General features: G+C 37.1%; 1 protein-coding gene across 6 annotated transcripts in view; it reads right to left on the bottom strand.

Moving 5' to 3' along the window:
* The window catches only part of BMAL1 (basic helix-loop-helix ARNT like 1), a 47,873-nt gene that overhangs the window by 2,134 nt on the left and 22,953 nt on the right, over window positions 1-22,786 (bottom strand). The window contains exons 2-18 of one of the 6 annotated variants that reach the window (XM_085224063.1): window positions 21,854-21,978; window positions 20,396-20,543; window positions 17,443-17,463; window positions 16,572-16,610; window positions 16,215-16,256; window positions 15,257-15,414; window positions 13,041-13,120; window positions 11,952-12,044; window positions 10,939-11,056; window positions 8,647-8,796; window positions 7,308-7,551; window positions 5,276-5,382; window positions 4,795-4,945; window positions 4,251-4,339; window positions 3,638-3,746; window positions 2,176-2,269; window positions 445-547 (exon numbers count right to left, since the gene is read on the bottom strand). In XM_085224063.1, coding sequence (XP_085080189.1) covers window positions 445-547; window positions 2,176-2,269; window positions 3,638-3,746; window positions 4,251-4,339; window positions 4,795-4,945; window positions 5,276-5,382; window positions 7,308-7,551; window positions 8,647-8,796; window positions 10,939-11,056; window positions 11,952-12,044; window positions 13,041-13,120; window positions 15,257-15,414; window positions 16,215-16,256; window positions 16,572-16,610; window positions 17,443-17,463; window positions 20,396-20,535 — 1,738 coding nt within the window. In that variant the 5' untranslated portion in view covers window positions 20,536-20,543; window positions 21,854-21,978. Of the gene's footprint in view, window positions 1-444; window positions 548-2,175; window positions 2,270-3,637; window positions 3,747-4,250; window positions 4,340-4,794; window positions 4,946-5,275; window positions 5,383-7,307; window positions 7,555-8,646; window positions 8,797-10,938; window positions 11,057-11,951; window positions 12,045-13,040; window positions 13,121-15,256; window positions 15,415-16,214; window positions 16,257-16,571; window positions 16,611-17,442; window positions 17,464-19,073; window positions 19,111-20,395; window positions 20,544-21,171; window positions 21,195-21,853; window positions 21,979-22,786 lie in introns of those variants that run through there. The other 5 variants (XM_085224062.1, XM_085224067.1, XM_085224065.1 and 2 more) reach the window with 5 other exon arrangements.

The raw sequence follows: 22,786 nt of genomic DNA on the forward strand, positions 1-22,786 counted from the left end.
CTGTTCTGTTTTGTTTCACTTGCCACTTGGAGTTCACTTGTTACTTGGAGTACCTGAACTGATTGAGCTATTTCAAGTGTGTGATCAGATCTGATAGCCAGATTCAGGGATACACCTGATACGTGGTATTTAGAGTACAAAGGTTAGGTCACCTCTCAGACATGGCCAGGCTGTGACCCTCTCTTTTCTCCCCAGCTGTTGAGAAGTACTCATAAAAAGTAGATTCAGACAGAGAAAAGAGGCTTCCAAATACAATAAGCTAGCAAAGTAGGCTGCCATGCTCCTCTTGTAGCTATCTCTTAAGGCACAGTAGATTATAAGCTTCACTGCTCAGCTATGTACAGCAGATGGTAAAGGCACATCATTGCTAACAACAATCATCCTGCTATAGCTGTCTGTGTTTTTAGATGATGTTGAGGCATGTTTCTGTATGCCTTCACTTACCAAGAATAGAGGAGTTATCAGAATATGGGTAACCAGAGCTATCTTGGATTTGCCCAGATAGTAGTCCAGCTGAAGAAATGTCTGGAGTGCCACCATTCAGGATCTTGAAAGAAAAGAGAAGCCGTAAGACAGCGTGAAATGTTACATTAGGTCTAAACTGTTTTATAGTGGGATTATGGGATTTTTAAATGGGGGAGAGGATGGACTTCTGGAAAAAAAAAAAAATCCAGGACCTAAAGGCTAGTCTGACTATGTGTAAACTAGGAACTGTGTTCCCTCTCTTACCTCTATTAAGCAGATAGATGACAGATCTCTTTCTTTCTGCTGGCACTAAGCACTATATAAACATCTAAATGCACTTCTGCATAACTGCTAGAGAAAGTCCTGAGAGTATTTCTGGGTATCATCATTCTAAGTATTCCATCTGCAAGTGAGAGTAATTACAGCTAACTATGGATGCTTTTGAATTTACAAATATAGTGCCTGTAAAGTACTGTCAATTAAGACCCTCCATTTTCAGAGTACAGTCCTCCTAGGTAGAGAGAGGCTGCACAGCTGAGCATTGTTTCTGGACTTCAAGTCTAATGCTTTTTTAGGTACAGAGCACAGCAGCACTGTGGACATCAGAGAAAGCAAGAAACTTTCTTTGGGAATTCTAAACAAGTAGCAAGGGAATAGCTGAACTTGAACTACAGTTTTCAACCACTTAGAAATGCACAAACTGGAAGCTGAGTATTTCTGAATTCTCAGTTCTCTTTTGAGGGTGGCATCATCTAGAACTTATGTTCTTTCTAGTGAACTTCATTTTCTAACTAAAGAGAAATACTGAGATGCTATGCTATTAAGAATTCCCAATTCTCCTCATATAGTCTCCTTTATTAGGTTACAGTAATCCTTACAATATGTAGGTGTTGAGTTACTGATGAGCAGAATGAGCAAGAATGACTTTCTAGAATGATAACTCTGTTCCAGCTTGATGTTTTATTTTAAGAACAAAGAAATCCAGAAATAAAAATATTTACTGTCAATTATGTGCTCTAGTCAATTAATTCTTATGTACAGTCACTGTAATTTCTGGGAAAGAAAATTAAATCTGTCTGAATGACAGTGTCTGAATGCACAGAGTAAGGATTTGGATAAGTGTTCTTGTCTTGGAACATGACAACTGTAAGTAGCAATTTACTAGATGACTTAAATGTAGCTAGTACAAGTGGTTGGGAAGTTAAGTGTTAGTAATGGCATGTGAATGCTACTTAAGCAATCTTAGAAGGAAGCATAGTACATAGTGTTGACTTAAAATGTCAGTGCACAGAGAAGCATCTAATTACCGTATTTTGTGCTACAGCAGTACAGTGTAACCTATGATTCATTTGCACACTGAGTGCTCAGACTATAGCAATTCTTGCATTCACCAGTATGTGGTGCTGAAAGAGTTTCTGGATGATCAAGAGATGTAAGCAGAGCTGTTCTTTGCAGCTGTTTTTTAATATTAAAAAAAGAGCAAAACACAAAGAGCAGGTGGATTTCAAAAGCTGTAATTGCTAATAATCACTGGTCTCTGCACATTAAAGACAACGGTATAGGGATTTTGGACACCAGAATACTTTGACCTGCTGTCAGACTTCTTCAGCCAAGCAGTTTGAGAATTCAGCACCACATGTTGTTTTGTAAGCATCACCTCAGCGTGTTTGACACTACTATTAGAAGCCTGTCTGTAAAGCTTGTTCTTACCTTCTTGCTGCCAGGGGAGGAGGTATCGGGTGGTGGTGTGCTGGTAATGTTCAGTGGACTTGAACCACAGCTAGATGGTGATGATCCTCTTATCCTATCATGTGGGAAATAGGGAATGAGTTTACCAGAAACTTGAAGACGCAGGTGCTGACCTATCAGGTGGCATACTTCATTTGTACAGTTTCCTCAATTTTCAGTATTATTCAAACTACCTGTAGCAACTTTTAATTTACAGCAAGATAAAGTTTGTGGGTAACTACTCTAGCTTGCCCAGTCTGTAAACTTTGCCTTCTTCCCATGCTACTTCCCTTCCTCTTATTTATTTGTGCAGCCTAAACTGAAATTAAATGATCCTGCTTACTGAGGAAACCTCTTTTCTTCTATATTGTACTTCAGTTTCTACCACCTAAGAGCGTGAGCTGTCTCCATCGCACAAATCTAAACTTGTTAAATGGGCTACTGCTAGAGAAGTGTGCTGGACACATAAAACAGTATTATGTACGTATACTCATTATATATGTATTTAATACCCTTTGAGTCAGCATTTCACATTTCAGTTCTCCCTATCTTGATTGGGTTGTGTTGTTTGTGTGTTTTTTTTTTTAAATTATTATAGAATAATGTATTAACTATAAAACCAGCAAGTCCTGAGACTAAATGGAGGTGGGACAGCTACAAAGAAAAGCAGTGCAGAAGGAAGTCTCATCCTTGACAGAGTTCCTCTGGGAAAGCTGAGCAGAAGGGCAGTTTTGGAAAATAGTAACAGCTACTCAAGAAGCACTGGAACTAACCCAAGCTCTTCAAATGAAACATGGGTGTTAAGGTATACTACTGCACTTACTGAAGCTAACTAAGCGTTCTTCAACTACTGAAAGGGAGGATAAGTTTCAGAGTATTGGTTGAACCTGAGTGATAGCTTTTTTTCTTCCTTCCTATTCTTATATACAGGAAAGACACTGTGCTAAGTCTGCTATTCTCTTAGATAGGCAGTGTCTTGTCTAGAATGGAAACAAAACTAGAGGGCAGGGAATGAAATTGCAAATAGTATTGCTGCTAAGATCTGTTGGATGAGGCCACTTTTACAGGAAGGGGAACAACTCCCACAACTAAAATTGTGAAGGGAATTCTATTGAAATTAATAGTGAACCCACTGAACATAATGGCTCAGACAGGATGGAGATGAGATGGCTGTTATGAGAATCAGAATAGTCTGGAAAGGAATTGGTTTCCAGTTAGCTGCTCTTTTTACCTACTGTTTCTGGTTTCTCAGAGCAGACAGTCAGAAGGCTGTAACAGTTGTTCTTTCACTTTTGGCTGTGACTGTCTCAAGTATGCTGAATAGGTATCTGTAGCTGTCTACTCATGAAACGCAATTTCATCATTATGCATTCAGCTTGAAGAAAGACTTCTTTAATTTCATTTTGAAGAACTATACTTATTACTTTATGCTGTTTTCTCTTACCTGTGAATTTCCATGATTTCTTCAGCAATCATCCTTCCTATTTTTCCTGCCCCAGCTCTTGTTCCCCCTGGAATTCCAGGGACAGTAGGATGGCTCCTTTTTGGGCCACCTGAAACAAGGAAGGTAGCTTAAGGTCAGGTAAAAAAAATAAATCATATTTAGGTAGGAATCCCACAGCTGGTCAGAACTGTATGAACTTTATTTAAATTCTACCACTTCTTAAGTACCTTTAAACCTACAGGAAGTCCTGACTTGGACTCAGCTGTGCTGTGTTTCTTAGACATCTCTCTGATTTGCGAGGTATGCCACATTCTGAAGGTGCTTAAGAATCTGCCTGCTTCGAGCATCTGGTAGAGCTTCTTGTCCAGACTCAGTAAAGAATAGCTTGTCACACCTGTGTTGTTCTGCAGCTGAACAGGCTCCTCTCCAGCCTTGTTTATTCTTTACTTTGAGTGAACTACTTGCTAGCATAGACAACATGGACAAGAGCTGCATTAGCAGTCTTTTGCCTCAACACTTTGCTTTACACTACTACTAAGTTCTCTGTGCAAGACTGCAACAAATCTGCATGTAGGTGTGACTGCCACTACTTTCCTAGTGGCAGAGTAGTTACCTTCTCCAGCCTGAAGCACGCTGTCCATGCTATGTGGAGAAGCTGCAAGCTGTGGGAAGGCTGCGTCTCCGCTATCAAGTATGTTGGTGCTGTGAATTTCAAGAATTACAATTAATGATGGAAAGCCCTGCAAAACAGTCACCCTGCAGCATATCAGAATGGAATGCTATAGGGTTTAAGTAGCTTGTGAGTCACTATTACACAAAGAAACATTGGGCTGACAAGAAGGCTAGATAAACAGCAGAAAGAAAACTGTTACAACTCAAAGTATGCAATACAGAACACAAACAGCATCTCTCAAGACTAATTCTTCTGAAGTAGTCAATCCACTGCAAAGGCATTGCAGCTCTGCAGAACCCTCAAAGGAAAAAAAAAAAAAAAAGATGGAAGGGGGGAGTTCCCACAGGACCCAAGAAACGCATCTTTCTCAAGTTCTTACAAAGATGGACGTGCTGGTTTTCCCAATGAAAGAAAATACCAAAACTCTGACAATAGCGCAAAACAATTAGCTTGAATGTGCATCTGCTAAATTGAAAATACTTACGAAACAACAGTATTTGTTGAGACAATGTATTCTACTTCTTTGGTCCAAGGGTTCATGAAACTGAACCAGCGACTCCTCAAGGTAATAAAAGAACCATCTTTTATTTTAAACTTGTAGCAGTTTGTTGTAATTTTTTCTCTTGTCTGCAAAACTGAAAACACAGCAACTAATTTTGTGGGAAACAGCAGCATGACTGCAGAAGCAGAGTCCTTATCACAGAAAACTATCCAGTTAACTCCTCCCTGCACATATGGAAGAAAGTCTTATTTCTGCAGTTTACCCCTTTACCCAATGGGAGCTTCAAGTATTCACTAAAAATTCATGGCAGTCTAAGAAGCATGTTGCTTGCAAACAATGTCGTCAATTAAAGCATTTACAAAAAGAGACAGGCAGACTTGAACAGGTTTGGGTAGTTTTTTTAATACATAATAATTCCCAGTATTTCTTTAAATCCATTTACCCAATTCATTAATAATCATACCTTGTCTATGACATTCTGCAAGATGTCCTATATCATCTTGATGGAAATATTCATAACATGAAGTACCTAGAAGTTCCTGGGGTAAGTATGCCAGAATGGCTGTTGCCCTTGGGAATGGGAAGGAAAGGGTGGGGAGAAAAGGAGGAAAGAGATAAAAAACAAACAATCAAAAACAAAAGAACTCTTATTCTCAAGTTGAACTATTTGTGACAGCTTACTAAAAGTCATTCTGAAAATGAGTAAGTAATGCTGACAGTTGTTTTCAAGTGAGAGAGGAAAAAGTCATGAAAATTAATCTTTCTAATTCATGGGTAATTAAAAAATAGGTAATACCGATGACTCTCAGGTATTATATTAGACCTGTCACCACCATGGCTGTGAGATTTTCTAAACTGCTCTAGAGGAATACTGTAATTCTGAAAATTTAAACCTGAATAAAGTTGCCTTGTAACAGCTACAAGATATTAGTACCCTTTCCCCCTAAGGTGCCTTTGAAAAACGGACATGTAAGGTTTGAAGAACTGCTTGAGCTCCCTCCTTAACCTGCACAAGAAGGCTATTTCATTAAAGTTGTATCTCCCTTCTCAAAGGGAGGACAAAAACAGAATGGATACAGGCTGTTTACATAGTCATAATGGGCTTAAACTGGAGCCAAAAGAATCCAGATTTAACATTCAGATATAGATTTCATCTAGAAAACAATTAAATAGAGTATACAAGTTTGAATTCAACTGGTCAATATTTTCTGAGTTATTATTTTGGAAAGACTTACAATAGGTACTGAAGAGTAGGTTTCATCTTTTCAAAATAAAACTAGTTCATAAACTACTGTCGCTTGGCATCAAGCATGACACACTTTCTGAGCAGCAGAAAGGCTGTGAATGTTCTGCTAGCTCCCATAATAACCACTAGCTAGCAGTACTGCTGCAGAAGAACACGTATTTAAAAAAAACTTACTGTGAAATTAAAAACAAAAGAGAAAATAGAAACAACCACTACAATCAGACATGCTATTAAAAAAAGATATCACTTACTGTACTTTTTAACACTACCAGCTCAATTTCCTCTCATAGTCCACTAGGAATGCTGAGCATAGACACACCCCAGGAACAAATTCCAGCAGGCAGATTCTGGCAGAATTTGGAGCCTGGGCTTTTTTATGTTGTAAATAATCGTGCCTAAGCTACAGACAACACGAAAGAGTCTCAGCTGAGCAGTCTCAACCCATCTTGGCATGGAAGGGAAACAAAAGAGCCCTTCCCAAGCAACACAACCCTCCATTAACATCCTTCAACCACACCTTTTCCCTTGCAAATGTCAGTTATTCTGAAAGAAGACCCAGGTCACATCTCTTTGCTACGTTAGAAAATTCAAGCAATTCAATTTCTTTTTCAGTAATAAGAATTAGCCTGAATAAATATATAAGTAGATTATAAAATTGATGTTTGAAGAAATATACCAACACTGTCCACATTCTCAAACCTATTCCAAGAATTAAAGCTTATGAAAAGTTTTATTTCTTACGAACACAAAAGATCACATGCAGAGGTATTAACTCAGTAGATTATGCCCAAGTAGATGCTTACAGAAATGAGTATGCTATCAAAGCCTGACATAGACTATGCAATAAAACTTATCCACGTAGTGGTTGCAGAAGATTTCAAACAACCAACTGCTGTAATTACAAACTCCAGTAGCAAAATAGGATAGCATATTCTTCTGAGGATTACATACATACATCCTCCTAAAAAATGGCCAGAAATGATATCTGGATTATTTTGCTACTGCCTAAACTGTAAAATAGAGTTTAGGAGATTTTATAATTTAATCAGTAGTACCTAATAATTACATGGTAGTCACTTTGCGCTATGTCTCAAAAGCCGAATAACTTAGAGTTGGGATTTAATATAAAGTTGAAAAGATCAGATATTTCTTTTTTCAATAATATTTACAGTTCTTTAAGTATATCACACTAGCAGTAAATCGGTGTTGGACAGTAACTTACTGTGGAAGTTATTAGAAGTATTCTTACCTCTGGTCTACAAAAACAAATTTTCCATCTATTGCATGTCGAGAAACATACTCCGTAGATTTCACCCTGATCTCACCATTGACTGGCTGTGGTACTACATGAGGATGCAGGCGACCAATTGCAACAAGACAGCTTAAATTACAACCCTCGTTATCTGGCTCATTATCTTCATCTAGTCCCATTTTTGTTGGTGGCCAGCTTTTTAAATATCCTGTACTGTGGATAGTGCAGAAGCTTTTGCGGTCTGCTATAAAAACAAGAATAAAAATGCAGTTAGACTACCGATAAAGCTTTTGGAGAACTTCACCTCTCAGTTCTGAGAATATTCACCTCCTTATCCTTCTAACCAGGGGATTTCTCAGTACTCCTGCTTCAACGCAACTTATCTGAGGTAAGTCAATATACAGTTTACCTCAACAAAATCATTGTTAATAGTGAACCACCACATAGTTCAAAGATCTCTTCTGATCACTCTCAAGTAGAAATCGCATTACATCTTAGTATTTCACCAAAGAATGCTAGTAACCTAAAGGACTGTTAGAGGAAGTTAGTTTTATATTTATTAATAAATAAATAAGACATATTTTTCAACTTAGCACGAGGCTTCTACAAATAATGAAACCAATTTGACTGTCAGAAAATACACAGTCTGGGCATACAGAAGATAAGCTGTCCATAGGGGTAAGGACTAAGGTTCACAGTGACAAGTAGTACAGTCACTCTCTGAAAGGAGAACTCAAATTACTCAGCACTGAGCAGGCCTTATGACAGCAAGGAAGAACACTTTGACAGAAAAGCAGAGAAAAAAACCTTGTGCCTAACTGCACAAAGCACTTTTCTCAGGTAGAGCACCAAGGTATGATAGAAGGTTGAAGCTACGTCTGAAATTAGTGGGCAGTACTTGGAGCAGCTGTCAAAACCAGAGACAAAACACTGAAGTTACTGTCTCTAGTTGACACTTTCTACTTTAACTAATATAAACTATCCAAAGTGCTCAAAAGAAGAAACTTTCAACCTTGGACTAAACATATATTCCAATACATTTGCAATAATACCTTGCAGAGGAAAAAAAAAAAAAATACATTAAGTAAAACCATAGATAACATTGTGACCAAATACTTCAGCTGCAGAAATACTACATTTGAAGGGAAGTGTGGAATGGAAACTGTATGAAAAGGAAAAAGTAACAGATCAAAACATAGTTCATGTAACAATATGTTAAGAATAAATATTGTTACTACTCAATAAATATCAAGAACTTAACCACTGCAAGTGAGCAGTTATATAAAAAAAAAGCCTGACAGCCATTACATTTGATATTAAAACACATAATCATTACCTTTCTTTTTTGAACAGGTTGAAGGAAAATCCTTGTCTTCTAATTTCACTGAAGGTCTGTTGCACTTCATCCTACAAAAGAAGGACCGCCTTGCTCCAGAACATAGTCGTGATGGCCCAGGTGTTATATCAGTTTTAACTGGGAGTCCAGCTGTAGCAAACAGAGGAAGTGAGGAAGCTGCCTTTGTTGGGTTAAAAGGTAACCATACAATTACATCATATAACCAAACTGTATGAGGTTTTAACTTCACAGCTGTTCTGTCTCCTTCAGAAGCAGAGGCACTCTTGTGGAGATTTTTATTTAAGTGACCATCTGCAGGATATTCAGCTCACCATATGAATATTAGAATGATTTCTGATTACATTTTCTACTGTGAGCTTGAGAACACAGCCTTAGAATAGAAGATTAAAAAGACTGCTCATGTCCAATCAAGTTTTGCAATTAACATGATTTCTTTGAACACTAATCAGCTGATTAAAAATAGAGACTATTTACCCATAGAGCAGTATTTCTTACATATAGTCATTCAATATACCCATTACCCTTCCTATCAGAAGACTTTTTAAATCACAAAATGCATTGAGAGAGCACATATATTTATGCAAAGAGTACCATCCCAGAACTCTCTCAACTACAGTGTCTTCAAATATCAGATTTCTGACAATGAAGCCAGGCAGCATGGGGCCCTGGACAGCCTGATCTAGTGGGAGGTATCCCTGCCCATGGCAGAGGAGTTGGAACTGGATGAGCTTTACGGTCCCTTCCAACACGAGCCATTGTCTGATTCTACGGTGGAAGGGGAAAAGGGTAGTAGTGACATACACAGGGACTACAAATCCCCAAGACCTCCCGTTATGTGTACGAAGAATCTCTGTCCTTACAGAGTTAAGTTAATACGAATATGCCCTACCAGTGAGTCCTGACCTTTATCATATACTTGTAAGAGAATCTTAGATTATTTTCTGTGGAAAACCACTGGAGAAAAAATTCTTTGAAAATGCATGTCAAATCTGGAAACCAACAACAGAGTGATGATACAAACAGCACATTAAGAGCATGAGATATCAGCAAAGCAGAAGGAGCTTTAAGGGACAGTTCTCCAAAAACTGATGGATTTAAATCACACAGTAACTTTTCTACAGCTTGCTGTCCACTTCAACCACTTCTGCATGGAGATATGTATAAATGAACAGCGATAAACATATACAAAACCTTCCAGGATCCTCCCAGTTTTTAATGCAAGGAGAAAAATGATGATGCCGATGTTTTAGTGTTAAGAGTGCCTCTGTGGAAACTAAAATTGAGAGAGGTCACATCAAGGAGATCAGACTGTCCTGCACCACACACAGTCTAAACTGCTGTTCACTGGTGAAAGTACAAGTTGTACGGGAGTCACTTATGCTAAGATAAAAATACAAATAAATATCAGTACTCTTAAGAATATTTGTTCTTGAAAACTTACCAGTTGGTCTGTTGTAGCAGATAGGAAAAGTGTAAACTGTGGTCTGTATTTTTGCCCTGACTTCGTCAGAGGCATATAGAGAAAAGGATAGGACTGGATACACATGTTTGATGACCAGGCAAAGCCAAGAGACAGAGAAACTTCAGCTGAGCCAGCCTGAGCCTCTGGGCTCATTCCCCTGGAATGACCTATAGCTCCACCTTCTGAAGTTGAGCTGGTGGGTTTTTTTGAGATGAAGTCCTACAGATTTCTGCTTCTAACAAGCATGAGACTTAACAACTTGGAAATTTGCAGTTATTAGATATCACTTTCTACTTAAGCAATGCAGACTCCTTTTACAAGAGTTAATTAAATACCCACACACTTCTAAACAACAAAGATACAGAACTACTTTTAAACACCAGAATGGAGTAGAAGTAAGAGATTGTAGGAGGAAATGATTCCAAGGACCGAGTAAAAAACCTTGTAAGAGAAAGGTTAGGTCATTGCTGGAATTGGGGGAAAAAAAAAAAAAAAGTCCTTTTCCACAACTGATAGCTATGGATAACCAAAATAATACTCAGTGTATTCTGACCACAGAGAATGAAAGATTAGAACAACACTTGATATGTTTTAGTGCGGAAAAAAAGCAAAACTTTCCATGCCTGGAGAAGAGACAGTACCTCACAAGTGAAGCCAGCTAATCGAATGCATCTACTGCAGGAATCTAATTTATACTTTCTCTTCTCTCTCTTCCATGGCACAACATGCTATCCAAACAGCACCCCTCACAAACACTTTGCATGTTCACCAAACATATGGCAATACTGTTCAAAAGAAAGAACACTCACTTTTTGCATCTATAAGCCTTTCTCGTGGTGCAGTGTCAGAAGAAGATAGCTGCTCCTTCACTTTGGCAATGTCTTTAGGATGAAGGTAGTCAAATAAACTTTGACCGATTAAATCATTCTGCAGGGATTAAATACTCAGTCAAAATTAAAATAATTGTACTGTATATTTTCCCAATTTTAGCATCAGTTATAAAGAATTGGTCTAACCATCAACATCTCAGATTCAGGATTAAGTGGATAGTATTAGTATTTCACCGCAGTTATGGCTACATTTCATATTAAGTACTTTCATTATTTTCAGTAAGAGTTTTAAAAAAACAGCATGCTCAATCCACCAACAACAGATATTTCGGTTTCTTTTCAGCTTCATTTTGTATGCTACACATTTCAAGTCATAATTGCAAATGTTCTTTTTTAATATTTACACAATTAGTTGCTATTTAGTAACTACCTAACTAAAGGATGCCTGATGAAAACTTTTGAAGCTGATACAGTTTTTCAAGTTGGAAAGGAGAGCAGGCAACAGACAGAATGAAAACTTATTTATACAATGTATGTTCTAAGTTATGCCTCACGTTAAGCATATATCAAAATGCTGGCTTTGATACAATTGCTTCCCAGTTTCCATCAGCAAGAATGCTAGCAAAAACAGAACAGAAATTTAACCAAGTTGAAAAGTTCACGTAATACTATTGGAAAAACCTCAGGCCAATTTTTCAATATATGCATACAAGCCAAATTAGTGAACACTTCTGCAAGCTTGATGGTGAAAACCCAAACAGAGTGTGTCACAATCAGTAAAGTAAAGTTAGTACCTTTTTACCTCTTTCATTTGAATGGAAGCCAGAAGCAATCTTGTCTAATAGCATGACAGAGAAAAGTTTTCTTTGCAAAAAATCTCAGCTTTCAGGACAGACTATTCACACAAGAAAACCCTCCCGTAGAAATGCATAATAATAAAATCTTTTTCAAATCTTTTGAGGCCCAACACTACTTAAAAAGGAAAAGAATACCTGACTGTAGTTGAGGATCTTGAAGACAGATTCTGAAACAAACAGTATCTTCCCTCTGTCACAGCCCACAACAAAAAGAAATCCATCTGCTGCCTAATTTGGGGACGGGGGGGGGTAGAGGGGAAGTAAATTACTAAGTTATACATCTTCACTGCATCATTAAACCTTTAAAACCACTTTGTATATAGCAGGATTTCCACACTAGGAGAACTCTCTTAACATTTAGAAATAACTGAGTCAACAGATAAGATATGAAATTACATTTTTGGGGCTTTATTTTTCATCTGCTAACATTTCTGGTATCACTCTGGGAATTGTGCCCAGAACCAGCAATCACTTTTATTAGAAGAATGCATCTATATTTTGTCCAGTAATATTACAATTATGTTTAATAATGTCTATTTTTTTAAACAGTATTTTAAATGCATCTATTCCAGAGTTCGTATTTTGGAAACCAAAATAATCTGGGTATTTATTTGTGTGTCCACAGGCAAGTTGTTCCCATTCTGAAAGTCCTGTTTTCCAGCTACATACAAGCATGCAGGATTAGGCCCTACCTTTATAGCTCTAAAGTCACAATGCTGCAGAAATTAAATTCCAAACATGCTGCATCTGAACATTGCAGTGCTTGACAACTTACACTAGCAATATGTTCTCTCTGTGCTATAAATGCATACAGCAAGGATACAAATATATCATGCCACATGACATCACTGACCTCAAAACAAGGCTTTCCTATAACATTATATGCTAAAAATCTTGTCCAGGTCATACATGGCAGAAAGTCTGTCAGAATTCTTTTTTGATGTAATTTTAGTCTATTTCATGAAATAAATGAAAATTCATATAGTTACTATCTATGCAACATTTTCTTCAGACCTCCCCTTGAAATCCTTTTGCTTAATTTCAGAGCTGTTACTCATCTTTAAAACCTAACGACTATGTGAAAAGGTCTTACAGATTTCTATGTTATCCTCTATTATCACAACATTCTTAAACTCAGACAACGGGCAGAAAAATACTGGTGTTTTGCCATGAAAGAATTCCATTCACAGCCATAATATCTCATAATTAAAAGCTGAAACATACCCTGAGTATTAGATGTTTTAATTCGTCATCTGACAGAAAAGCAGGCTTATAGTTGGCTTCTGTATATGGGTTTGTAGCACCTAAAGAAAAACAAAATCCCCAGATCAGAATTTGTGATTTAAACAATACACACCTCAATAAACAATGTTCCTTTGATTCCTTTATTACGCCATTATTCATTTCACCTGTTCTTTAAAATGAAAGTTGATTTTTTGTTTCGTTTTATTAATATGATGAACTCTGTTGGTATTTTTAGCTGCAAGCAAAAATACTACATTACATAGTAACACAAATTAAATGACTTCTGAGATGTAAGCATTTTTTCACATATTTTTGACCCAAATGTTCTGCTTGATTTATGCTCTAATCTCCAATAAGAAATGGAAAGTAAGAAAGTAAAGAATAAAAACATGATGAGGTGACATAAAAAGATTGTCAGAGAGGAGCTTACAAATCAGTCCTCATTCCATACGATTGACAAAAAACAGATGTTACACTGGCCTATACTTACCAATGCAAAAAGAAAAAAAAAAAACAGAGCAAATGAGCCATCTATTTATTTAAGAGTAATTACTTTCATCCTGATCCCTTCATAAAGACAAGAGATTCAAATTAGCAACCACTGATCTGCTATGAAATACTAACTTAATCAAATGACAGCGGCAGGAAAAGCAAACACCTTACAAAAATGCTAGGATAAATATGACTGGAAGATGCCAGGTCTCCTAGAAACTACAACAGTGACTCTGTAACTTAGCAGCATCCTTTCTCAGGGGCATGCTTCTTGAAGACTTAAAGCTTTCATCATCATCACAGATTGTATCCAGCAACTGATTCACTCTTATATGGAGCTTTAGGACACACAGAACTTTGTTACAGTCCCAGTTCGTTGAAACCCACATATTTCCCTACTTCAAGTACATGTAAAAGCAACTGACTAAAAAGATTAAATTGAAATCTCAAAGTACTCCTCGTTCTTCCACAAATAGCTGAAGGTATGAGCACAAAACATCACAAATCCTGCAGCAATATTATTCACACCTAAAATCTAACCTCTCTATCCAAACAAGTCTTGCGCGTGGCCTACCTAGGAACAGTGATCAGTGCCATGCAAGATTCAGTAGTGGATTACAATCAAAGCCCTCGTTCCTTCTTCCCACAAGCTCAGCTGCCTTGCTTTTGCTGTATTCAGTGACGCTAATCCATCAGGTCAGCTAATAGAAAACTATTCCTTCCTTATCACAAATTTCCCTGCTAGATCAGGATATCAGACCATGAAGCAAGTCATCCTACAGTTGCTCAGCTGCAAGAGAGAGGGGAAAGAGAGGCCGCATCCTTTATGTGGTAGCTTGATATTAAAACAAACTAACCACACCTTGAGCTGGAACGTACAGTTGGCAGCATGTGCCTTTGCATGACTTGTACCACAAACTCTGGTAGCCCATACAAACTGCTTTCTTTGTTCTAGGACATGGTACGTTTTGCATTCTCACAGATTCTGTAGGAAGAAGAGTGCTGATATATAACTGTAAGTTTGAAGATATTTCTAAGGAAAGAGACAGAAAATAAAAATAAATTCTGTTTTCTTTTCGTAATGACATCTACAGAAGTAAATAAGAGAAAAGGCAAAAATCTTTGTGGCTGTATCTGATGAAGGGCCTAAGTATATGACAGTGCTGTTGCAAGCATTCAAAGATGAGACAGTTAGGTAAAGAGTTCCAAAGAGAATTTCATCTTGAACCAGCACAGTGTAGAGATGATGCAAATACAGAACGTTCTGCAAATGCAGAATGAGTAGCTCCAGGGTAGGGACAGCTTGCTTACATCAGTTCTTTCACACAGGAAAAATCTGAACTGCTACAGCAGAAGACTGAGAAGATGCATCTTTCAAATGCCACCTCTTCAAAAAACATGAAACCCTCAAAGCTCCAAAATTTAAAACCTGCTTTGCTGGAAGGTTACACATCTCCCCTTCCATACTTGAAAACATGGCTAATTTTAAGCTGCTCAGGTGAATTTGCCGACTACAGGTTCTTTCATTCCCTTAAATAAAAGCCCTTGAAATTCCCCAAGTAAAACCACACCAGACAAGACTAGGGTTACTCATTTTTGTCAAAAGAGAAAGAAATGAAGAGTAAAAATACAGACAGCTTTGGGGGAACCCCATTTATTACCCTCCAGGCTCTGTTCTCTCTGCTCCCCATCGATCAACTTACCACGTAATGTTTTCATATGCTGGACTGCCATTCTCAATACAGTGAGTTTATCCAGCTTTCGAGACATAGCATTGCATGTTGGTACCAAAGATGCCAGTTCATCTATAAAACTGTTCATTTTATCTCTACGCCTTTTTTCAATCTGACTGTGAGCCTCCCTAAACAAGCAAGGTGGGAAGGAAAAACAGAAGAACATGAGCAAATAAATTGTATTAACAAAGAAAAATCCCCAAATTGTATACAATAAAACAAAAAAAAAATAACATCCTCCTCACAATTCATTCATCCTCTCAGCCCCATAAAATGTACATACAGACTTTTTCAGAGGATAATACGCTCATTACTTAAGTGATAACAGTTACAAGCTACAGGAAGGGCTGCAGCGCTTGGCTCTGATTTACCAGAGAACACACATAGCATTCCCCATACAGTAAACTGAATAACGCATTCAACTACATATTTGTATTTGTATTACTATGCTACATCAACAAAGCAGTATTTAAAACTATCTTTTGATGAGGCTGTATGTCTTCTAGTCATCCTACAGCTTTCCTTTTGAAATATCCAAGATAATTTTGAACTAAACTCTCCCTAACCAGGAAAACTGATGACAAACACTGAATCATTTAATTTTTGTTCTGTATTTTCACATCTTCGGAGTCACTATTAACGCTCTGTAACCCAATACTGAGTTTGAAAGAATGCAATATTTAAGAAACATGTGCAGGCTACAATTTCCATGCTAACACTGACAGAAGTGACTAAAACAAAATTACGTTTCATCACTTCCACAAAGCTACATGTGGTTTATATATGAAAAAAGTTACCAATGCAGAGATAACAAAAACAAGGAGAAGGTCCATGCTAGAAAAAGCAATTCTCAGAGTAAAAGAAATACACGCAGGTATTTCATATATGGCAAAAGGCAAATTCTTTTCATGCTTGCTGAGAGCGTTACCTTGCATTTTTTATTCTCCCTTGTTGGTCAGCATACTCCAGTCTGTTAAGAAATTATATCACAAAGTTACAGTATTGAAAACAATTTTTAATATATCTTATGTACCTAATGATCTTCATTAGAATAATTCTTAAGATTTGAATATTTATTTAGCCTTTCCTCAGAAAATAACATTATTAACAACATGGCCGTAGGGCTCAAAGCATTGAATATTTTCTTTAACTGTTTTTCTTCGTGTAATGATCTTATACCTCTGTCCCAAAAAAGAAATAGTTTGAGACACCTGACCATGATACTGGAAACAGATCCTACATCAGTACTGTGAAGTGAACAGTTTAGTGACCATGTCTATAGTACCTTCCATGTTGGTCATCTTTATCTGTATCCATACCTTCCCTGCAAAAACAGAATAAAGCAACATATCACAAACTAAGCAGGATCAGCAAGGCTGTTAGCAAACTAGCATAAAATTAGAATAAAGTGTTGCAATCACCCTTACATCCTGAAAAAAAGAAGAATTTAAAAGCAATAACCTGGAAAAACTACAGCATTTTCTGTAGTATTACATTTTCTTGCATTTCTTTTGAAGCAAACAAAATGGCACAGTTTGATGTGTTTGACAGTAAAACATACTGCAGTTCAAAGACATCATCTGCTATAAAAATGTTTTTCAGTTAACTAGAGGGATAAAAACAAAAAGGACTTATCAAAGCAGATCTTTTTCATGCCCTCACCAGAATGAGGGCTACTAACTTGGATTTACTATAGTTAGACATTTCAACACAGGCAATTATCACAAGGCCCAGTACAGAATGCACAATTTGCCCTGAATTCACTCATGTCTGTGTGTCCTAAACCTCGCTGTGCCTTACTGTCGTTGATTTTGGAATAGGAGACGGCAATAACCTAGACCCATATAAAGCACTGCAACACTGGAAATAGCCAAATGTACAGGGTTGATGAGAGCATGTATAAAGTTAAGCAGGTACCTTTTAAAGTAGTACAACTTTTGTTTCAACGTCTGAAAAAAAATGCCAAACACTACATGGCTGTTAGACAAACAAATGAGGAAGAGGATGTTATGATATAGATAAATCTGTACAAATGCACTTACACGGGCAATCCTAATCCTGCCTTATTCTGTGTTTTTTTTTTAATCAGAAAAGTATGGAAAAACATCAAGCATCTTTTTTCAAGTGAAACCAATTATAAAAATATTTATACTTACTCAAAAGGAAAGCCATCAAGTCTGAAAAGAAAGAGAAATAAAGTACACCATCTACATGAAATAATAATGTCTTTCATTTTCTGTTGAAATTCTCAAGCTAATTTATATCCTATTCAAAACGAAAAAGAACAAAGACATGAGCAGTGAGTGTATTTTAAGGCGCCAAGTTTGTTCAAATTCATCTGTTTTCTGAAGGCATCAAGTCCATTACACTGCATTTGAAAAATCAGTACAACAACTGACCTAAATTTATTATATAAATTATGATGCACTGAGATCACTGAGATATTGTTTCGTCAGCAGAAACAAAATATCTGTGCTGTGTGCCTGCTGTCCTTGTGGTTAGATAACTGGAGTTTCAGAGGACTCCAAAGCCAGGAATAAAAAAGTACTAACATGTACCTCAACTATCTCAGTTTTTTATTCTGCCCAGCAGAACATTTTGTTTTAGTCAGTACTTACGTCCTAATTCCAAACTTTATACAGATTTTACTGTATCAAAAGAAAAATAAAACAAATTTGTATATGCAATTAACTGCTGGCATCACTTCAAGTCTGTAAAATGATCTCAAATACCACTGAGCTTTAATATACTGAGAAGCTGGTTTCATTAAAGTCTTATGAAAGAACTTCTCACGTTAGCCACTGATATATTACTTATTCCCACTCAATACTGGACATTAGCACTCTTAAAAATTTTTCTATATGTTATTCATTGCACCTCTTAATTAATCACATTTGTTAACAGGTTTTAAAGAAGTTTGAATAACGCTAAAGGCTTTCTTCATCTCTCCATTTGTATATTTGAGTTACTCACTTAGATAATAGTTCAAAGCACTTCTGATGCTCACAAAGAAACAGCACACAAGACCAGCATAGAACTTAGAAATGAGGCATCAATTCTCCACTCGTAGTGCCACTTTTAGCTACAAGATGCTTCTTGTGGCAAAACAAAATATGGAAGAGGCTTTTATAGTGGCTACAGGGTAATTTACAAATGCTTTAGGATACTTTCATTTCTTATCAATATTATTCCAACTGAAAACACTACTGCCAACAAAAGAAAGTACGTGTTTATAGACCTGTGCATGAAGTCCTGGATTCCAGCATTTGACTAAAACACACTATAATAGAGAACAGATAACTTTAGCTGGAATTATATCAGTATGCTGAAGAGGAATTTCACTGGGAAAGGAGCAGCAGAAAGATTTGAAAGGAACCTGGCATGGAAAGTTGAAATTGTTGTTGACCAATAAGCTTGCTTGTATTTGACAAGTTAATGCACACTAAAACAGTCAGGTTGTTCTTCACATCCTGAATTCATTGGTAAATGAAGAGTAAAACTGGACACACACCATTTATATAAAAACAAATAAATAAATATATAGGCAGCAGAAGTTGAACAGCAGCAATTCTTGAACACTTATACATATATACACATAGAAAGAGGGATCAAGGAATTCTACCTTAAGTTATACTTAAAAACAGGAATATTCACTAATCACCATTTTCTTTGCAACAAAACATGAACTCTGGTACAATGACAGCTGTTATAAACTGACTCAAGGAAACAGCATTTCACATATTTAATAAAATGCACACACAACCTAGAGGGCAGAATTAGAACTTACAAGAGCAAGCTGTCTTTTGGAAAAGAGGACTTGAGCAATGCTTCCTACTCAGAAGTATAAAGATGGAGAAATCCTTTCTAGAGAAGAGGAAGTTGGTAAGGTTGAGGCTTTTCATTGAGTTTTGTAGGAGTCAATTCAATTAGAGGGAATCATGTACTTTTCAAGAAGGCTAAACTTATATTACAGAAGCTATGTATGCAGTACACTCGTGGTCTGTACACAGTAATTAGTATTGCAGCTAACTTCTCCTAAAAATAATCTCTAGGCACAGGGAACATAATTCTTAATTGGCATCCTCAGCACAGATTAACGTAGATGGAACTGCCAACTGTGAGAAGGTCCACAATGATAAAATCTGTGCCAAGTTACATAGAAATGGATTATGTAGCTGTGTTAATAATGGATGGGGCCTATCCAAGGGTTACCCTGCAGCTAAACTTTGTAGTTACAATTGATACGAAGTTTCCATAGTAACTTATAGTAAGCATGTTGGTCTTGGTGTACTTAGAGCAGAAGACATTACACAGTTGGAAAAATGGCACACATTACTGCAACTTTCACCATTTTAAAGCACAGTTGGTGTGATTTCTTTCTGTTTCAAATACCTGCCCTAAGACAAAAGGATGGTGCCTCTAAGTGTTGTTAGTAGCAAGCATCCCTTTAAGAGAAGCAGCTTTCTTGAAATGAAAACATACTACCACTGATCCACAAGAAACCAAATTTTTATTCTACCAGGAATAATAGTTTGCAACCAGAGAGCAATACAAGATTAAGTCACTTGATAAAACAAAATGCGGTCCTACTGCAGCAAACCAGAGACTACTTAGACTCATATTCAACTGGGAGATCAAAACAGCTCCCCATCAGGCAAGGTTTGGCAGCACACTGACAGGAAATGACTGAAAATGCAAAAAATAGATGAAAAGAAGGAACTATTCCTAGTTTTGCTTTTACTTTCTAATTAATTATTAGCTTCCCTTCTGCTGGCCAGACATTCTGCTTCCTATGTACATGATCAACATAATCAACCTTCACATCATATATTTCATCAATATTAATTTCTTTTTTTTTTTCCTCATTATGCAAAGGTTTCTTTCCTGAGCCTTACCTCATTCGATAGCCCTCAATTCCAGCTGCACTGATATGAAGGCCTTATTACTAAATAATGAACTTTCCTTTTAGTGCACAGTAGCTTTTTTCTTTGTTACGGCCCTTAAACAACAGGTTGTCAAGAAAAAGGTAAGGTTATTTCATTTCTCTAACTATATTGTTCCATTGCAACTGCTTTTCAGCATTATCAAATTGAGAGAAATCCAACTTACTGATAATCAGTAGAGCTTCCCTTCCTTTTCCGATTACAATCCACTCCTGAAGTGCTAAGGGAACTGGAAATCAAGTCAGCAGGGTCTGGTGACATAAAGTCACTAATTGTAGAGGAAATGTCCATCCTTTGGTCTGCCATTGGATTGTCTAATGTTGAAAAAAAAAAAAAAAAAAAAAAGTCACTATTAATAAACATGTATTTGCATATTTTAAATACACATATGTATACACACACAGAACAAATCTTCAAATCTTCAATTTAATACACTTAAAATTGCAAAAATTACAATTCCATTATTTGCTTTTGCCTTAAACAGACATAGGCTATCTCTCTTTCTTTCAGCTACTGGTGTATTAAATATCCCACATGAGCTACAGAATCACAGAATCATAATGGGTTGGAAGGGATCCCTGGAGATCATTTAGCCCAACCTCCCTGCTAAAGCAGGTTCCCCAAAGTAGGTTACACAGAAAAGCATTCAGGCAGGTTTTTAATATCTCCAGAGAAGAAGACAACTCTACAAGCTCTCTGGGCAGCATGTGCCAGTGCTCTGTCACTTCCAAATTTAAAGAAGTTCCCTCTCATGCTCATGGAACCTCCTGCGCTCCAGGCTGAACAGTCCCAGATGTCTCAGCCTTTCCTCAAAAGGAATATGTTCCAGGCCCCTAAGCATCCCTGCAGCCCTCCACTGGATTCCATCCAGAATTTCCATGTCTTTCTTGAACTGGAGAGCACAGAAATGGACACAGCACAGCACTCTGGATGTGGCCTCACCATAGCAGAGCAGAGGGGGAGGAGAATCACTCTGGGCCTGGAATCTTATGGTTCCATTTCTTTCTTCCTCCAGTGAAAAGAAACATGCATCAATACGAAGGGCAAGATTAAAGACTTCTCCTTTGTATTTTCAGGTGTGAGCACTGAGTACATTCTATGTATCCATATTTGCTCATCAAGATGTGACATGCAGAGCAGCTTCTCTCCACCCTGCTTCTCCACCCATTGTCAACATGACTTAACTAAACATTTACTCTTATGTTTACTGCCCAATGAACTGCTGCTACCTAACATAAGTAAAGAGTAAGTTATTTCTTTCGCTTAGTGGGAAAACCAATTTTCACACATCTCTCCTTCATTTGAAGACCATATTCTGAAAGTCCATAAGGTTTGAGAGTTCCACTTTCCCTGAATTTTACGGAACAGAATTCCAAAGATTTTGATACATACTAAATGAATTAAATAAATACCTCCACCAAAGCATATCCCCCTCAAAAACCCTAATAACCCAGGGAAGGTCTAAGACAAGTAGTTAAAAATACAAAAGAATGTAATGTGCATTTTTCATCTAGAAAGTATACAATATAAACTCTAGACTGCAAACATTACATAGCTGACAGATACACTGTGAAAAGCTTATCCATTACTGAATGCCATCAGTTGTGAAGCAAAAAGATTTTACCTGAAAGCTTTTTCTTGGAAGCCTAAATCCACCTGGAGGAACAAGAGGATGCTCAGCCTGAAGCAGTTGAACACCTTAAAACTTTTTCATGCCTCATAGTCTGTTAGTCAAGTACCTTCAAAAACCTGAATGGAAAGAAAAGCAGCAACCATAAGAAATGTAAAAAACACCTTCAAGGCCAGTTTGTTTACAACATCTGGTTTGGACTTTTTTTTTTTTTTTTTTTTTTTTTTTTTTTTTTTTTTTTTACAGCAGCAAACAGATGCTTTAAGTGAGAAATAAAATGTCTTATCTGCTCAAGAGTAGAATATCCATTTCTTTATAATGCATAGGAGCTTCATTCATTTTCAGAAGGTTTAGATGTCATTTCCAGCAGACCAAGTACTGGAATGGAAGGAAATTCCCAGCATCATTTCCTTTGGGCCTTCTTTATCACTCTTTGGTTTTTGCAGCTAATCACATAAGACTTCTCCACTCATATAATCAGATCTGAAAGCTTTTGTTGTCAGCTGCTAGCAAAATAAGTCAAACTGCTGTTACGCTGAAGAGAAAAGCTGTTTTAATGTTAAGATAGCCATAGCCTTAAGATAATTTTGGCTGGGCTTATGATTTTATTTTCCCTTCCAACAGTACTTGGCATTTCCAAAAGCAAGAGTGTTTAAACTTCTTGTCCTATTCTGCAGACTTCAAGCTTTAAACAAAATTCACATCCCATACTGGAAACTCAAGCCCTTAGATGTGTCCCTCAATGACATTGCAAAGACAGAGGATGGACTGCAGATGACTGTTCTTCCTTTCTAGATTCCTGCCACAAAACTCACTTTTTTCATGAAAAACTCACTACGTGAGATGTGAAAACCATTCTAGGACTGCCTCTTGCAAAAGCTTTTGCAAGTCTTCTGAATATGCTCCTTTCTGGTTGATATGTGTGAT

This window comes from Meleagris gallopavo, chromosome 5, assembly GCF_905368555.1.
Source record: "Meleagris gallopavo chromosome 5, MGAL_WU_HG_1.1, whole genome shotgun sequence".
NCBI classification, from domain to species: domain Eukaryota; kingdom Metazoa; phylum Chordata; class Aves; order Galliformes; family Phasianidae; genus Meleagris; species Meleagris gallopavo.